Here is a 17,414-nt window from a genome sequence, read left to right on the forward strand (position 1 = left end):
CTGGAGAGACAATCACAAGCAGCAATAAAACATGGTCACCAAACAGAGCCTGAATCCATTAAAGCATACAAACATATCAAACAGAGGGCCGACGGAATACATTCTTCCGCTATTCCATATTCAACATTTCCCACTATTGAAGATATTCATTAGCATAAACTCCATGCACCCAAGACAATTCTGGTGTCATTATTTGCAAGAAACAAACAGCATTTTCTCAGCGAAAAATGGGTTATAGGGTACGTGTGCGCGAGAGACAGAAGCTGCAGAAGTGTCTTGTTTACAGTCTTCTTCAGCCTGCCTGTTTATTCTCTGCTCTGTTTATCATTCCCTCCAATTAATTATTAAGCTGTTATTATTTTACAGCCATATACTGTTGTTTTAACAACATTAAATATTCATCACGCAGATAAATCCACCAACAAAATTCTTATAAATTGTTAAACTGAAACAATGTTAATGATGAAAAGCCAGGACTTCCAGATTATTTACCTCCAATCAAATGAAAAACAGTGAGAGCACTCGAATACAAAAATCAAACTGAAAAATTTACAAGCCCAAAGTATAAAACTCCCATTGCATGTTTTTTTCTCTTTAAATTGAGCATTGAATATAAAAAGCCCTCGTCAATAATTTCAATTTCTTCTTGACACCGAGACAGCGAGCTTCTCCCCACAGCATGTACCACCGCCTCACTGCGATGCCTGTGTTTACTTGCACAAATTCAGGCTCGACTAACAGCTTTCTGCGCAAAGCAAACAGGGAGATCCAGAGGGGAGACCAGGGTCAGAAAGTGAGTTTTAATAAATAGAGAACACACTTACATCTATGTCACTTTCAGCTATTTTAACAGGCCGAGGTGGTCGATCTTTAAGCGAGTCACGTCCAGTTACCTGTTGACAAAATGCAAAAGCTCATACACTTGCAAAAACATTAGCATCAACATCAAGACTACAGTAAGAAGCTGTAAGGTTGCATCGATCAAGCAACCATCAAGACTGCACAAAGGGTTGTTGAAATCATGTAAACAAACTGTGCTTCAGCAAACAAGATCACAATATCTTGAGATGAACAAAACAACAACAACAAAAAACAAACCAACACTTTTTTGGGGGGAAGCTCTGCGATGTGTTTACGTACAAATAGCAACTGGGGTATTTGGGGATAGCCGCAATGATCCACCCAAAGCGCTGTTCTTGATTTGGCAAGGTATCAATACTTTTCATCAGCTGTGAACTTGACGTGAACCATGTGGGAGTGAAGCCTACGACAAGCTGCAACCCACTGGAAGACTATCATTTAGTGATAAACAGGGGTTAGCTAAGGGATACTGTATAAGTAAGAACAGCTGTCTTTAAGCATTCACTCATTAACAGAAAACATCAGACTCTAGCATAATTCCTTGATGCTTAATGTCTTCATGGAAATAATTAGCACAGCCTTTACATAATGTTCACAATTACAATGCAATCTCTATAACAATCCCTCATCAGAGCTGTATTGATATCTTACCATAAAAACAACCTTTGGGTGTCCTTGAACAAAAAAATAGCACATGCACATAGGTATAACTCTACAGAGCATGTGCAAGGCAGGTGAAGGCATGAAGTGGTCACATTTTGTTGCACACCCATCCTTACATTCAGACCGAACGCACTGTGTACCGAATAGATGAGAGGTTCAATACTTTTCATCTGTTTGAAATGAAGATAAAAGGGTTTTTGTAAACTGTGGGTATAAATTTAGGCAATGCATACATTTGAATTATGAATTAATAATTAAAGTAATGCACTCCATATCAAACAGGATCGGAAAAGTTGGCATATATAAGAGCTCTAAAGGCCACTGATGCCACTGCACATAGGAAAAACAACTCAGAATTAGATTCTAGCATCCATGTGACCTTCAATTGTCAAAATATTCTCCTGGGAACCATGAGTAGTCACAACATTCATGCATCCAAAAAACTTTTAGTGCTAAATTACAGCATTAAATATGATTTTTAGCAGTAAAAGTTTAAAATCAAGCATTGCTCTCTGAATATTGACTGATGTAAATTTATTTAATCATCGATTTCGAAATTCACTCTATACATCCTTCAGGATTAGAGAGCAGAGCAGCTGTTATAAAGAATAAGGAGAAAAATCAGGAAAATCAGGAAGAATTTATGCCTTGAGGAGAGAGGGAGAAGATGAGAGGAGGAAGGTGAAGGCAGATCCACTAGAGCCCACCTTCAGGTCTAGATACTCCAGGTCCTTCTTCAGCTGGATGTAAGTGTCATCTGCCTTTAAATAGGAAAATGAAGAAAGAGGTCACATGACACATGGTTGAGTACAACATGCAAGGCTGAGACTGATCTTCATGCACACTGTAAATCCAAATGCTGGTACATTATTACACATTGTGCAAGTGTATGTTATCATGAGTGATTGACAAGTCATTCATTACTCTGGGTTATGATAATTAACACCATGGTAATTTAAAATAAGCAAGTCTTTTTTTAAAACTTAAATAATATTTAAAAAATGCTGGGTTTTTTTTTTACCTAAATGCTGGGTTTAGCCTGTTATGTCATTTTATTGGGTTGTTTTTATTATTTTTTCCCAGGTGCTGGGTAGTTTTTCTGTAACTAAGCTTTTGGGTCATTTTTAATGCCGAGTATTTTTTTTTTCCCTAGCCAACCACTGGGTTGGGCCTGTCTCCAATGAAAAAACCCCAGCTGCTGAGTCACAGTTTAAGTGTAGGCTTTTTGTGTCCTCTACAGAAGAGAGCGGTTCTTAGCGGTGCCGATTTGGTGCACTTCTTCAGTGAAATAAAGGTTTGTATACATTTTTTTTTATTATTTATAAAGTCTTTACTGTGTTGAAAGATTTATTATTTTACGCAACGCAACATACAAGGAAGTCAACCTTTTGCCTTGCATAATACTAGGCATAATACTGAATTTAATTTAATTTTATGTTAAAATACACTATACTGCCAAAAGTATTGGGACACCCCCTTTCAATTAACAGGTTTGAATACTTTAGTAATTTCCATGAGTATAAATCTTAAGGTTTAAGGATATAATAATATTCTAGGGGATTGTATGCTTCTAATTTTGTAGCAACAATTTGGACTGGACCCTTTTCTATTCTAACAGGACCATGCCTCTGTGTATAAGACAAGGTTCAAAAAGAAATGATTGATTTGGCCAATGTGGAAGAAACTGACTGGTCTGCATAAAGCAAAGTCTTAATCCCAGCTGAACAACTCCAGTGACTATAAATGGAGATCTTGCGCCAAAAACTCCAAAACCAAAAACCAGTGACTTGTACATACACTATATGGACAAAAGTATTGGGACATCCCTATTTAGAACAGAAAAAGGCACTTTCAAAACTGTGGCAACAAAGATGGAAACACAACTCCTGTATTTAAATTTTTTATTTCTATCTCTGTTGCAACAGTTTTGGAAGTGTCTAAAATGACTGTACCCATATGTACACATCATTGGTCACACATTTAAAGTCACACCAGAGGTGTTCAACTGGGATTAGGATTTAGCTTTATGCAGACCAGTCATGTTCTTCCACATTGACCGAATCAATCATTTCCTCTAGAACTTTGCCTTATACACAGAGGCATTGTCATGTTATAATAGAAAAGGGTCCTGTCAAAACTGTTGCTACAAAATTAGAAGCACACAATTCCCTAGAATTTCATTATATGCTTAAACATTAAGATCTGTCCTTAATTACTAAAGTAGTCAATGGTGGTTCATATTCCCCCCGGCGAACAGCAGCCCATCACCGGCACGAGAATTAGCACTGTTTCTGTGAAAAGTGATTACAGAGAACGGTTGAATACACTTAAATCAAAATCCTACTTTTAAATGTTACATTTTTTATTTCTAAAATGCTTGTTAAACGAATTCAAATGCATGTAATATTGTAAACTACGCTGTATTCTCCCAAATAAATTCAATTCATCTAATATTTTTGTCCGTGGGTATTCTTGCTTAATAATAAATGTTCACCTTTTGATTATTGCTGTTGCCTCTATAATTCTTAGAGTGATTTTTAATTTCCAGCCCATTTTAAGCCAGCAATATAATAATTCTTAAACAACAGTTTAGACTCAAATAAAACAACCCAGCAAGTTGGGTAAAAACATTTAACTTAACCAGCTGGGTCAAAATAACCCAGCATATGTTATGTCCAATATTTACCCAGCACTGGGTTGCCAAATAATCCAAGTTGGGTTGTTTTTAACCCAGCATTTTTTTTTTCTCGAGTGTACTTTTAATTAGCACAGATGTATTACATTATTTTCATTTTGGATCAAAGACATTTGTAATGTTACAGAGTAACGTTAACAAAAGTTCTATGTTTTCATATTCTATGCCAGGGCTATTCAATTGGCGGCCCGCGGGCCCAATGCGGCCCGCCAATCATCTTCGTCCGGCCCGAGGGAGCAGCAGGTGGCTTGAATGGTTTTTGCACTAATTAGTTTGTCCACTAAAAAAAGAAAAGCTAGAGAGCCAAGAACAACAACAATCTACCGGAGATCGCAACATCAATAGACGGCAGATTTGATAAGCACTTGTAGGGCTCCAGACTGCGACCAAATGGTCGCATTTTTTCTGCCGGTGCGACTAAATTTTGTGAGCGGTCGCAATGGCGCGACCACCGCGTTATTCAACTCATACGCGCTGCTATTTCTGTTTCATATGAGAAACATTAAACGGCAAACAAAGCGAAAGAGAAACAAAAGCGCGCCACGTTTGAGCTGCGCAGCGCGGACAGTTTATCAGCTCGGACCGCAACGCAAAAACACTTGTCCAAACTCAGAACAGCCTCGGGAACCAAAGTTGATTTCGCGACACTGTTACTGCACAGTGCTGCGAGATCCAGTGAAAAGTGTTTGATTTCGCCCAGAATGAATTAAGGTTGCTGAAAGATCAGTGAGAATAATTCAAATTCTGCTCAGAATTCTGTTATTAACAGCGCTGATGTAGGTCAAACAACCAGAAGTCACTCCAACTTAAGCAAAGTCGAATGTTATTACAGTATTAATTTCAGGGTTTGTACAACCTTTTGAGAGAGAAATTCAAGCACTTTTCAATGACTTTCAAGCATTTTGCAAAACCATTTTAAGCACTTTAAAGCTCTTATGATCCAATTTGAATGTTATTTTGATGGACAAAATATACTTTGTGGTAAACAAACACTAATGTAAAATTAAAAACATAAAATGACGATTATAACCAGTATATGGCATTAATAATCTGTATATTTTATGCATATACAATTTATAGTTTATGTAAAGATTGTTTTAAAATCACCTAAATTAAAAGCTGTTATATATTTCCTATTAAATGCCTATTAAATGTTGGGCTTTCAATTCTACTGTAATGTTGAATGGACATAATATGTAAAACTGAGAGAAAATTCATTTAATAGAGACACCAGTAGCAATATTGATATCAATACTTCATTAATAATAGGCTACTTGGTAAAAAGATGCTATTAAACACATATTTAAAAATACTTTGTTGTTTCTACCTTAATTTGGAGGTTCATTGTGAAATTATGACAGTATAAATATATAAATATGCGATTATTCATGATTAATAAAAAAAAATGTGATTTTTTTTTTTTTATTGATTGACAGACAGCACCTTAACCTTTTATAGATGTTGGTGTTGGTAATATTTGTATTGTACATCTAAAATGTATTGATAATACATTTTAGTGAATATGCATTTCAATGCAATTGTATAGGCCCCCTAGAAAAAGATCGGGACGGCCCCCATCCCCTTGGCCCGCTTCAAATTTCCAGTTCGATAATCCGGCCCTCAAATGGATCTAATTGAATAGCCCTGTTCTATGCTATTTACCACAGAATGCTGAAAATGTATCACGGTTTCCAAAAAAAAAAAAAAAAAACATTAAGCAACTGTTTTCAACATTGATATTAATAAGAAGTGCAAATCAGCATATTAGAATGATTTCTCTAAGGATCATGTCACACTGAAGACTGGAATAATAGCTGCTGAAAATAAACCAGAAATAAATTACATTATATTAAACACAATAGTAAACAGTTCTTTTAAAATGTAATAATATTTCACAATATTACTGTTTCTGCTGTATTTTCTGATCAAATAAAAGATTTATAAGAGATATATTTTAAAAAACATTTAAAGAAAATCTACTAACCCCAAACTTGTTTACTGACTTTTTTTAAATTCCTGACAATTTACTGTCTCAGATACTCATTGAAAGTCCCTAAACTTCTATCTGAAATCTCACTGATGCACTGTGGTATGTGACAAAGTTCACTGGAGGAAAAAATGAAGCATTTGAATGAATGCTTTAAATATTGTAAAATAATAGTATAAATAGTACTTTATATAGAATAAAGTTTTAATGTGCAACCCTGTAACTTACAGATCTAGAGTGCTGAATGGGTCACAGCTAATGTTTGTTCTATCAAATGTTTACATTGAATCTTGAGTACTTTTCTATGGAGCCCCCAAAGGGACATGGTGGTGAGAAAAAAAAATCGGGGTAGGAGGAAAAAATATTTTTCAGTTTTTTGGCGTTCTCTCGAAAAACTTTTGCGATCCCTCTAGAAACTTTTGAGTTTTCTCGCAAAACATTTCCGCTCTCCAAGCTCAAAGTAAACCTCCATGAACCGCTCCATTGTGAACGTACAGAGCTGTATGAACCACTAACTTACAAGCTGTAAAGTAAACAGGAAATGTTTGTCCGAACTCAACTGGTTTTGTGAGAGACTGCAAATATCTTTGCGGGGGAACGTAAAAGTTTTGCAGGAGAACACAAAATAATTTTTTCGACCCACCCCGATTTTTTTTCCACCATCATGTCCCCTTAGGGGTTCCGTACTTTTCTGACTTTTCATATCCAAAGCTTCATATAAACATGTAAACCAGTGATGTTTTCAATACATTTTCTGTTCATGAAAACATTCAATCATGTGAATGCAGGCAAGTCAACAAGCAACATGCTGTTAACCGAGGAGCAATCTGACAATCCAAAATACAAGAGGAAGAAACTACAAAAAAAAAAGTTGAAAAAAAATGCCAAATGTAGAATAAAAGATCTTAAAAAACACAAACAGGCTGTTACGTCACATTGCACAGCCCAAGCTGTAACATGTTCTACTGCAGACTCCATGCTAACGGAGAGCTAACACCAAACCAACGCAATCCATCAAACTAGAACCAAGAGCGTACGATAGTAAGATGAGCACAGTATGGGAGTTAGGAAAAGGAGGGCATGATATGCTCAGATGGAAAGGGGGGCTCAGGGTGGGTTGAGGGGAGAATGTGACCCTCTAACCTGCAAACTGGGGCCAAAGAGGCCGTTGTGCTGGTTCTGCAGGTGTGTGAATGTGTCGCTGCGCACGCTGGCCATCTTGGCCCGGTGTCTCCTGAGCTGGATGAGCAGCAGGGTCAACTCCTCCAGCTGCAGGACAGCGGGGAGACGGGAGAGAAAGCACTTCAGGAGGTGACCACCAGGGCGGCGCCAAGATGTTGTGAAATTTGGCCAATACAAGTGGACTAAGCCGAACTGTTACTGCCAGTCTTTAATGACATAGCTCACCTCACTGTCTGAAAACTAGAGAGCAAAAAGCTCCTCATGGCCAAAATGTCATCTACCAAGCAGATGCCCTATGTTTCTTAGGTAGCTCTGATCTGATCTGATAAAGAGCTTTCTCTATAGAAATCTTACCGTTTTTCCATGCAGACTTGGCGCACTGACTGTGTGCGTGATGTACCCCATTGTTGGCATGGATCTCCTCTCTATTTGTGAGGTCTGTGAAGAAACAAACATTTAAAGAATGGTGATGTTTACATTGAAAATCACAGTTCCACCCATACTATTCTGAAATTCTCTCTTGTAGCGAATAGATACTGCATTTTTAAAGTCAAGTAAAAGTCAGTTTCAAAGTTTAGCACAAAACTAGGGCTCAGCAGAGCACATTTTACTCATTCGTCTGTTTATTTTAGCCAAGAAACTGTGTGCTTGATTTCAAATGTGCCACAGGGCTTTGAGGGTTTGACAGTTTTGCTTAACATACAAAATTCTACATCTAGGCCCGTCATAGCACCTCAAAAGGACACAAACAACAAGAGATTTAATTAACTACACATAAATTATCTTCAACCTGCTTTCTTAAAATAACGTTTGTTTGCTACCAGCAGACTCAGAGTAGCACTGTAGACTTTCCAGTGCGAATCCCACGGTGCTGTATTTTTGCTGTATAATAGGTTTTTTATTTAAATACAAGATCAGAAGAAAGAGACCACTGCTGAGGAGGTTTATTGGGCGCTTTGCTTAGCCTTTGGCGGATCTTATCAGCTAAACACAGTCTAGTTATCCTCCACAGAGATATGCTCTACGACAGAAGCTATGAAAACACACTATGAAACAAACTCAACAGCGCCACAAAACACACTCTAGTTTTTAAGATGCATAGATCTGCAGCTGGGTAGTTGACATCACAAGCTGAGCAGTGATAGCGTGTCCTGTTGTGTGATATATATATAGATAAATCGTTCATCCAAACCTTTATTTAGAAAACGACATTTGTTATTCTTTTCTGATTTTATACATGCAGTACTTATGACTTTTTATTAATTGAGAGACTGCATTTTCTCCAATATTTGTATTTTTAAAAAAGTTCTAGAGAATTGGTGCTGTCCTACCACCAAAAAACATTTAAAAAGCATTGAAGTATTCAAATCTTAGATGTTTACTAAGATCCTTTTATCTATTGAAACCCACAACAATATTTAAAATTTTAGTAAGCTTAATACATATAAAATCATCATTTAGTGGTTTATATTAGTTATAAATATATATAACTATATAACACAATTATATACATATATATATAACTTATATATATAAATGTGTTTAGGTAGTGACAAATTTAGGGAGAGAACATATATTCCAAAACTTTCTGAAAATACAATATGAGAATTAACTGTACAATCCCTAGATATGTGTACCTTGGATATTATACAATTTGCATACCTAAAATCTGGGTGAAAAATTCATTTTTAAAGACGTTTCCAACTCTGACTTTGAACCAATTGTAAAGAAATGACACTTGAATATAATTACTAAAAATACAAGTATCTGTGGTTAAATAGTACATACATTTTCATTTTTTATAAAATGGCCAATCGTTTCACTAAATAAGACCTTTATTCGTTGACTGGGATTGTGTAGAGCCCTTTGAAGCTGCTGTGAAACTGTAATTTGGACCTTCAACCCATTGATCCCCATTAAAATCCACTATATGGAGAAAAATCCTTGAATGTTTCCTCAAAACCTTAATTTCTTTTCGACTGAAGAAGGAAAGACATGAATGACATGGGGGTAGGTAAATTATCCGGAATCTTTTTTTCAGCATTCAGGAGTGAAGTAATCCTTTTTTTGTGAAAACTGTCATTCTTTGTTATTTCTTTCAGGATTTTTTAACAAATAAAAATGTAATAACCTAATTCTTTCTCTTTATTCACTCTAAAATTGTGCTGATAATTATTTTGACAATATAATATGTAATGAAACAATAATTACAGCATTTTCACTAGCATTTCAGATCCTGCTTTATATTCTTTGTGGTATCACCGTACATTGACTGAAGGTCTGTTTTTTCTTTCTATCTGGTTTTGACAGCTTCTGTGAATCTTTCTGTTGGAGGCATGTAATTAGTGAGTTCACACGAGTCCTGACGTATGCAGAGCAGAAATGGTAGTGACAGTATGTTAACTTGTAAGAGGCACAGAGGCTTCTGTGACTGCTGCCGCGTGTGAATGTGGCGCTGGGAGCGGCGCTCTCATGTGAGGGGGGTGTAGCTGGCAGATGCTACTATTTGTCACACAAGCAACTCCAGCGACACACATAAACAAAAACGCTCTCTTTTAACACACCCTCTGCACCTGGGAGTCAAGCCCTCAGTAAAGACTGTGTGAATCCTGTCACAAAGTCCAAATCAAAGCTTGAATATAGGGAAGCTTGGTTTTCCCATAACCCTTAACGCCTTTGGTGGTCTGAACAAAGAGAAGAACTCACCACAACTAATTTAAAATTGTAAGACTATGTGAACTGCTCCACGTTCCCTACCTTTGAGAGCTGGGAACATATTCCTCTGGGAGAACCCAAGCTGGGAGTGTCCACGGTGGCGAAGTCATCCAGCGGGCGCACTGTCACCCTGTCGGCGGGCGTGTGGGGCCTGCGTGGGGACAAGGACTTGGAAGGGTGGCCGGGTGGGGGCATTTCACATGGCGATGGGGGCACGGATATAGATCGTGGCATTTCCAAAGTAACTCTGAAGGCAGATGTGTCCATGTAGTCAGGCCCGGTGTAGATTGGTGCCGTGGGGCTTCCGTGGCGGAACTGTTGGCGCTGTTGCCACTCGTACAGCTGCCACACCATGCCCTCTTTAGTGGCCATCCGCTCGTCAGTGGACATACGGAAGTGACTAAGACGGTCGTGTGCATACTTGTAGTCACTAGGAAGGTTGCGGGGCACTGGTGGGGAACTTCCTCCGGAGTGGTGGCGAGTGGTCTTTGGCAATGACTGGTACGTCTCCAACATCACAGATTTAGGCTGGAGAGGCGGTGTCCGTCTAGGTAGGGTATACTCAGCAGTGGGATGGCTGTAAAAAACATGTTTTACTGGTAACATTACAGTTCTTCTCACTGTCAGTTAGCATTCATATGCTATACATACAGTATTTACATACTATATCTCAAATTTCTTTATTAGATTTTCTACATGGAATATCAACATTAATTGTATAGTTTATCCTTCCATGTTATTACTAATACTACAGTATTTACATACTATAAAACATTGTTTTTGTTTATTTGTAGCAATAGCCAACAATACACTGTATGGGTCAAGATTATCGATTTTTCCTTTATGCCAAAAATCATTAGGATATTAAGTAAAGATCATGTTCCATGAACATATTTTGTAAATATATCATTTTTTGATAAGTAATATGCATTGTTAAGAACTACATTTGGACAACTTTAAAGGCGATTTTATTAATATTTAGATTTTTTTTGCACCCTCAGATTTCAGATTTTCAAATAGTTGTATCTAAAGACGTAGCTAAATACGGTCCTATCCTAACAAACCATACAACAATGGAAAGATTATTTATACAGCATTCTAATTTATAAATATCAGTTAAAAAAAATTGACCCTTATGACTGGTTTTGTGGTTCAGGGTCATATATTTGTAACCAGTCTTAAGTAACACAGATAAAACCAGTCTTAAGTAGCACGGGTATATTTGTAGCAATAGCCAACAATACATTGTAAGGGTCAAAATTATCTTTTTTTGTTCTTTTATGCCAAAAATTATTAGGATATTAAGTTCATGTTCCATGAAGATATTTTGTACATTTCTTACCTTAAATATATCAAGACTTAATTTTTGATTAGTAATATGCATGGCTAAGAACTTAATTTGGACAATTTTAAAGGTGGTTTTCTCAAAATTTAGATTTTTTTTGAACCCTCAGATTCCAGATTTTCAAATAGTTGTATCTCGGCCGAATATTGTCCTATCCTAACAAACCATACATCAATGGAAAGCTTATTTATTTATTTACAGCTTTCAGATGGCCTATAAATATTAATTTCAAATTGATATTAATCTTACAGTTATGTGTTTAATGTTTTAAAAATGTATTTAAATAAAATATTTATATCAAAACATAAAAGTATTCTTTTTTTCACTCTAAAATGTTTTTATTCTGATCTGAGAAACAGCAGTGCATAGAAACAGCTATTTTTTATATTACTATTATTATTATTATTATCATTATCATTATTAATATACTAATAAACTAACATAAAATAAGAACATTTCTATATATTTTAAATGCAATAATGTAAATGTGCTTTTTGATTGTTTTTACAACCTTAAGGAAGACGGAAAACAACTAATAACCAGAATGTTGTTTATAGAACACAAAACATTGCCTTTAAAGGTATAATTCACACAAAAATGAGCCCTCACCCTCATATTGTTCCAAACCTGTAAGATCTTCGTTCATCTTCGGAAGACAAATTAAGATGTTTTTGATGAATATCTCATTAATGCGCATCAAAGACTGACACGGAAGAGAAGATTAATAAAGTTGTTATTTTTGTTTTCTTTGTGCACAAAAAAGTATTCTAGTAGCTTCAAAACATTACGGTTGAACCACTTGATGTCACACAGACTATTTTAACAATGTTCTTACTACTTTTCTGGGCCTTGAACGTGGTAGTACCACTGCTGTCTATGGAAGGTCAGAAAGCTTTCAGATTTTATCAAAAATATCTTAATTTGTCTTCTGAAGATGAACAAAGGTCTTATTGTAATTAATGACAGAACTGTAATTTTTGTATTAAACTTTCCCTTTAATATTTAGTGTGTTCATATCATAACCACTAGAGGGAGCTCCCTTATAAGAAGAAACTATATGTGAACTGAATCCTACAATATTGGGCTTGAGTTCCCAATATTACATCATTTAATTAGAGTATTACACATACACATTTTTTTCCATCACAGCACATATAAAATTGTCTACATAAACAAAACTGACCTTTTGGGGTCTCCTTTCTGCACTTTTACCCAGTGCTCGACCTGAGCCAGTGCAGTTTTCCTTTGTACCTTTTTCTCTGTGTCTGTACGGGGGACGAGACCCCTCTTATACACCACATTTCCGTTCTGATCAGGAAGTATGCCCGAGGAGGGCAGGCCGTTTCTGTGAGTGGGCACCGTGGAAGGCGGGCGCGAATGGGCACCTGATGGTGAAATCCCTTCCATCTCCAACTCTCCAGCAGAGATTTTAACAGGATCCTCTGACAATTCTTTGCTGTAAACATAGCACTCCTCTCCATCTCGGTCTGGCCTCAACTCTGCCACCTCCACATGCATTGTCTGCTGGAGGCCCTCGGCCTGGGAGCTTTTGATGCTGCTAAAATGGTTGATCTGATGGACTGCTTGCTGCTCAGGTTTGGAGATTCTTTCAGCTTCTCTGTGGAAGGAAAGAGAGTTATTGAAGAGCAGAAAACAAATAGTTCATTTTTTTTTTTTTTTATGAAATCCATGAGGTTTCTTGATACGGAAGAGAAGAAATTGTTGAGTAGAGTTATTTTTGCTTTCTTGGCACACAAAAAGTATTCTTATAGCTTCATAAAATTAAAGATTGAACCACTGATCTCACATGGACTCTTTTAACAATGTCCTTACTACCTTTCTGGGCCTTGAACGTGGTAGTTGTGTTACTGTCTATGCAGAGTCAGAAAGCTCTTGGATTTCATCAAAAGTTTCTTTATGTTCTGAAGATGAACAATGGTTTTACGAGTTTGGAACAACATGAGGGCGAGTAAATAATGACAGAATTATATCTTTAAAACTTATTTCCGATGATGTATCACTATTAGGAAAAAAACAGGACAGAAATGAGTTTAGCATGAATTATAACTGAATCTACAACTCAAGATGCAGATAATTGACCTTGAACCGACTGTCTAGCTATCTAATTCTTTTCTTTTTCATTTTTGTGGAAACCAAAGTCTTTTTGTGTTTAAATGAAGACAGATTTGGTTTCAAAAGGCATGTAAATGTATCTTTAGGCCAACTATTTCCTCTTAAACAAGTGATAGGCGACATAACCTTATCATTTAGTATAATTTTAGTCTAATTTGTCCAGATATGGCATAATTAATTAATAAATTTAGTGTAATTAATTATCACATACCTATAATCATCATACCTATAATTCATGTCATTACTTCACTTAAGCTATTAATTTTCTTTTAGTTCTGCCCAAACACAAAACTGACAAGAGAGGCATGTCTAATTTAGGATTGATTTTAAAAGTTAATATTTAAAACACAATAATAATAGATTTACAAATGAAATTTAAAAAAGGAACAAAAGGCAACTTGAAATGCATTAACACATTATAAATCTAATTGATAAAGGTAAAGTCATCATGTGCAATGTTGTGAATCTATCCCTAGATGGCACTAATATCTTACTTTCAAAGTCTCCCTCAAATAAATGAAGGGCCTTCAAAACAGTACAGCAGCACTGACATTGACATTTCACCCCTCAGCGTGATCAGACAGGTGGTTTGGCATTAGATTGGCAAGTATAGCAACACTGCCAACGTTCCACATGCTTGTGTAAAAGCATTTGCCTACAAAATCCAACAAATACAGCCACTACACTAGTCCTACCAGCCATAAATGGCATTATAAAACACCTTCATGGTTATTAACCACCTACTCTCCTTTTTATGTATACTATAAAAGCCCAGCTATAAGGAAAGCCCTAGGGACAAACCCTCTCTGCACTCATAGAAGTGAAGAGCATGGGGGCAGCACACTAACATTACGCCCCAGTCCAAGTGCTGTGTTCTCTGGGCTGGTGGCCCACAGTCAGCTGGCTGCAGCGTGCCGCAGTGATACTCCTCCCCAGAGCTGCAGTGTCAAAGTGTACACAACTATGGCACTGTGCCTCTGCACCAGCACAACAGCAGCAGATGAGTGAACACAGCACACTGCTTTTGCTGTACCCCATCTGTGGATCAGACACAAGCTTAAAGGAACAGTTCACCCAGAAATGAAAACTTGCTGAAAATTTACTTGCCCTCAGGGCCATAGCAAAATGTAGATGAATTTGTTTCTTTATCAGAAAAGAAATTTAGCATTACATCACTTGCTCACCAATGGTTCAACAGGGTCCAACAGGGATATAAATTAACGTTTCCCATTAAGGGCTAATATTTGCCCTCCGGAATTGATTGATACATTTGTGAGGGCAATTATTATAATCACCTTATTATTATAAAAAACATATGTTGTCTTTATTGTCAAATATTTAAATATTATCCCAATTACTTTAATCAATATTTTAAACTGTTGTCAATAACAAAAGACTGTTTTAAATTGTAAACAGCTCATAGGGCTGCAATATTATGACAAAAAACATTATTGTAGATTATTGCTCTTTATACTGTAAAAATGATTATTAATATTGATATAGAAAACCATATAAAACTTTTTTTTTGTTTTGGGCACGTCACATTCTAGCTTCATAGACAAACATGTTGGTCCATGACATAAGTCTAGTGTAGCAAAAATTTTGCGAAAACTCCCGTTCTAATCACTAAAGCTATAAAAATAAATCTTTTATCTATATCATATCTGCACTGTTGTTAATGATGAGAAAATTCAGGAGCAAGTGTTCTCATTAACAGCACCGTTGCTTTCAGCGCTGACTAATCTAAGCCTCTGATTGGCCAAATGCATTGTTAAGTTCAACGGAAACGCGTTTGATTGGTTACAAGGCTCAACGCTGCAAAACAGTGAAAAAAGGAAAAAAAAAAAAACTGATGCAGCGTTAACAAACCTAAATGGAATTTCGCAAATTGATACTTTTCATTTATTTTCACACTTCATTTTAAATCGTGACAACCGTACTACGTTGTTTAATTGTGCGGGGGCATTTTTTGCCCCTTTGTCTTGAATTTATGGGGCACTTTTGTTCATTTTGTTCACCCTGTTAATTTATATATTTTTTACATTTTCTTTATTTGTTTAGTTAACAGGGACATTGTACATTAATAAAACATTTCTGTAAATGTACCAGAATTAGCCAAAGGCTATTTTTCATCCGTAGTCCCTGGACAGAATGTTACAAGTCACCCTAAAAAGATGTGATTAGAATACATGTTAAAAGAATTTAACAGTTACATAACACAATCCATAAATAAATATTGATCAAAACAAGCAATGGAGTAAACAAAAACAAACACATAACACAATCCAAAAAAAAAAATGTCAATAAAAACCAACCAAAACAATAGAATCAAATATGAGCAATAGTAGGACAGCCATCAGATATAGAATTCTAATGCTGACATAGCTGAGTACTAGTTATCTAGAACCCTGAATAATTCATATGTATCTAGATCTCTTACAGTTGTCGGAATAGTGAAAAACGAGGACTACCCTGGGGCTGATAAAAACTTTACAATGATCCACGTAAAAGTACTATTTCAAAGCAAAAACAGATCTAAACAAATATGTTGGTGGATTTTAATGTGAAAGGACAACAGAGGATGAACTTTTTTCTCTTGAGGAAGCATTATTATGGGTTATTACTATCTGGCCATATTTTGGCCGGAAGCAACATTTTAAATCTAAAATGCCTTAATTGTGAATTATGAATTCTTACAAACATGCAGCTTTTACTTCAAGACATTAATTGACGGACTGGAGTCATTTGGAATACTTGTGAATTACTGAGATGGTTTTATTAGCTGTTTGGACTTTCATTCTGCCGGCACCCATTCTCTACAGAGGATCCATTGAGTTAAATCCATTCTGACGAAGAAACAAAATCATCTACATCTTGGATGGCCTAAGGTTAAGCAAATTTTCATTTTTGGTTGAACTATTCCTTTAAATAACTACAACAACATACAGCATTTCCAGTGACTTAAATTCATATCTTGATAAAACAAATTGTCCCCGAAATAAATTTTTTAAAAGTAGCAGCAATTTCAAATACACAACACCGAGTCAGAACAAAGAGCAAAGCTGCAATTACAACAAGCCTACAAAACTGCTTTAGACCCTAAATTACTGCAAACCAGGCAATTTTTAAGTTTAAAATCAGCCAAGAGGTCAATTTGTGATGTCTAGATAGGTCCGTTATAAGATGTCTTTGTTCTTTGTGAATTTTCAGGTAGGAGATCACCAAACTTAAAACTTTGATACACAGCGAAATACAAGTTTTTGCATGTTCCCAGAGCTCAAAGTCAAGAATAACTGTAGCTTTAACCCTGATAGATTGCTGACGTCGTTAGACAGCCTTAATTAAGTCAATTCAACTTGACAGTAGTACAAAAAAACTATTAAGACCACTTCACTTTCGTTGTGCATGGAAAAACTCATAGCTAGAAATATCAATCATCACATTACATAAAAGCCAAGGTAAAAGAACATAATATCAAAGAATTAGAAAAAGAAAGTTTAAATGACAGTAATAACGAGTAAAAAGAGAAAATTCAAGAGTGAGGAGAAAGCAATGGAGAGGAGAATTGATACTATACTGGTCATATTCTCAAAAAGTCTCAAATCAAAGCCAATTCTTTAATAAAACATTAAATGGCTATCATAATGCGTTGGCTTTTTTTAATGTGACATTTTTCTGAGAAAGAATAAGTAAGGGAACTTGTAAGGACATGTGTAGGGAACTGCAAGTACAAAATCCATACAGATTTGACTAGATGAGGGATTGAAAAACATTACACAGTGATATTATTGGGTAATATTTTTCTCTAACCATGCAGCCTTGGCCATGTCAGC

The 17,414-nt window shown here is 36.1% G+C and overlaps 1 protein-coding gene across 1 annotated transcript in view; it reads right to left on the reverse strand.

Moving 5' to 3' along the window:
- plekha7b (pleckstrin homology domain containing, family A member 7b) overlaps positions 1-17,414 on the reverse strand; it is a 139,720-nt gene that overhangs the window by 22,760 nt on the left and 99,546 nt on the right. The window contains exons 10-15 of the mRNA XM_073836627.1: positions 12,632-13,066; positions 10,146-10,680; positions 7,743-7,826; positions 7,350-7,475; positions 2,232-2,285; positions 825-893 (exon numbers count right to left, since the gene is read on the reverse strand). Of these exons, the coding sequence (XP_073692728.1) occupies positions 825-893; positions 2,232-2,285; positions 7,350-7,475; positions 7,743-7,826; positions 10,146-10,680; positions 12,632-13,066 (1,303 nt within the window). The remainder of the gene's footprint in view (positions 1-824; positions 894-2,231; positions 2,286-7,349; positions 7,476-7,742; positions 7,827-10,145; positions 10,681-12,631; positions 13,067-17,414) is intronic.

The sequence above is a fragment of the Garra rufa genome, chromosome 3, assembly GCF_049309525.1.
Source record: "Garra rufa chromosome 3, GarRuf1.0, whole genome shotgun sequence".
Taxonomy (NCBI): Eukaryota; Metazoa; Chordata; class Actinopteri; order Cypriniformes; family Cyprinidae; genus Garra; species Garra rufa.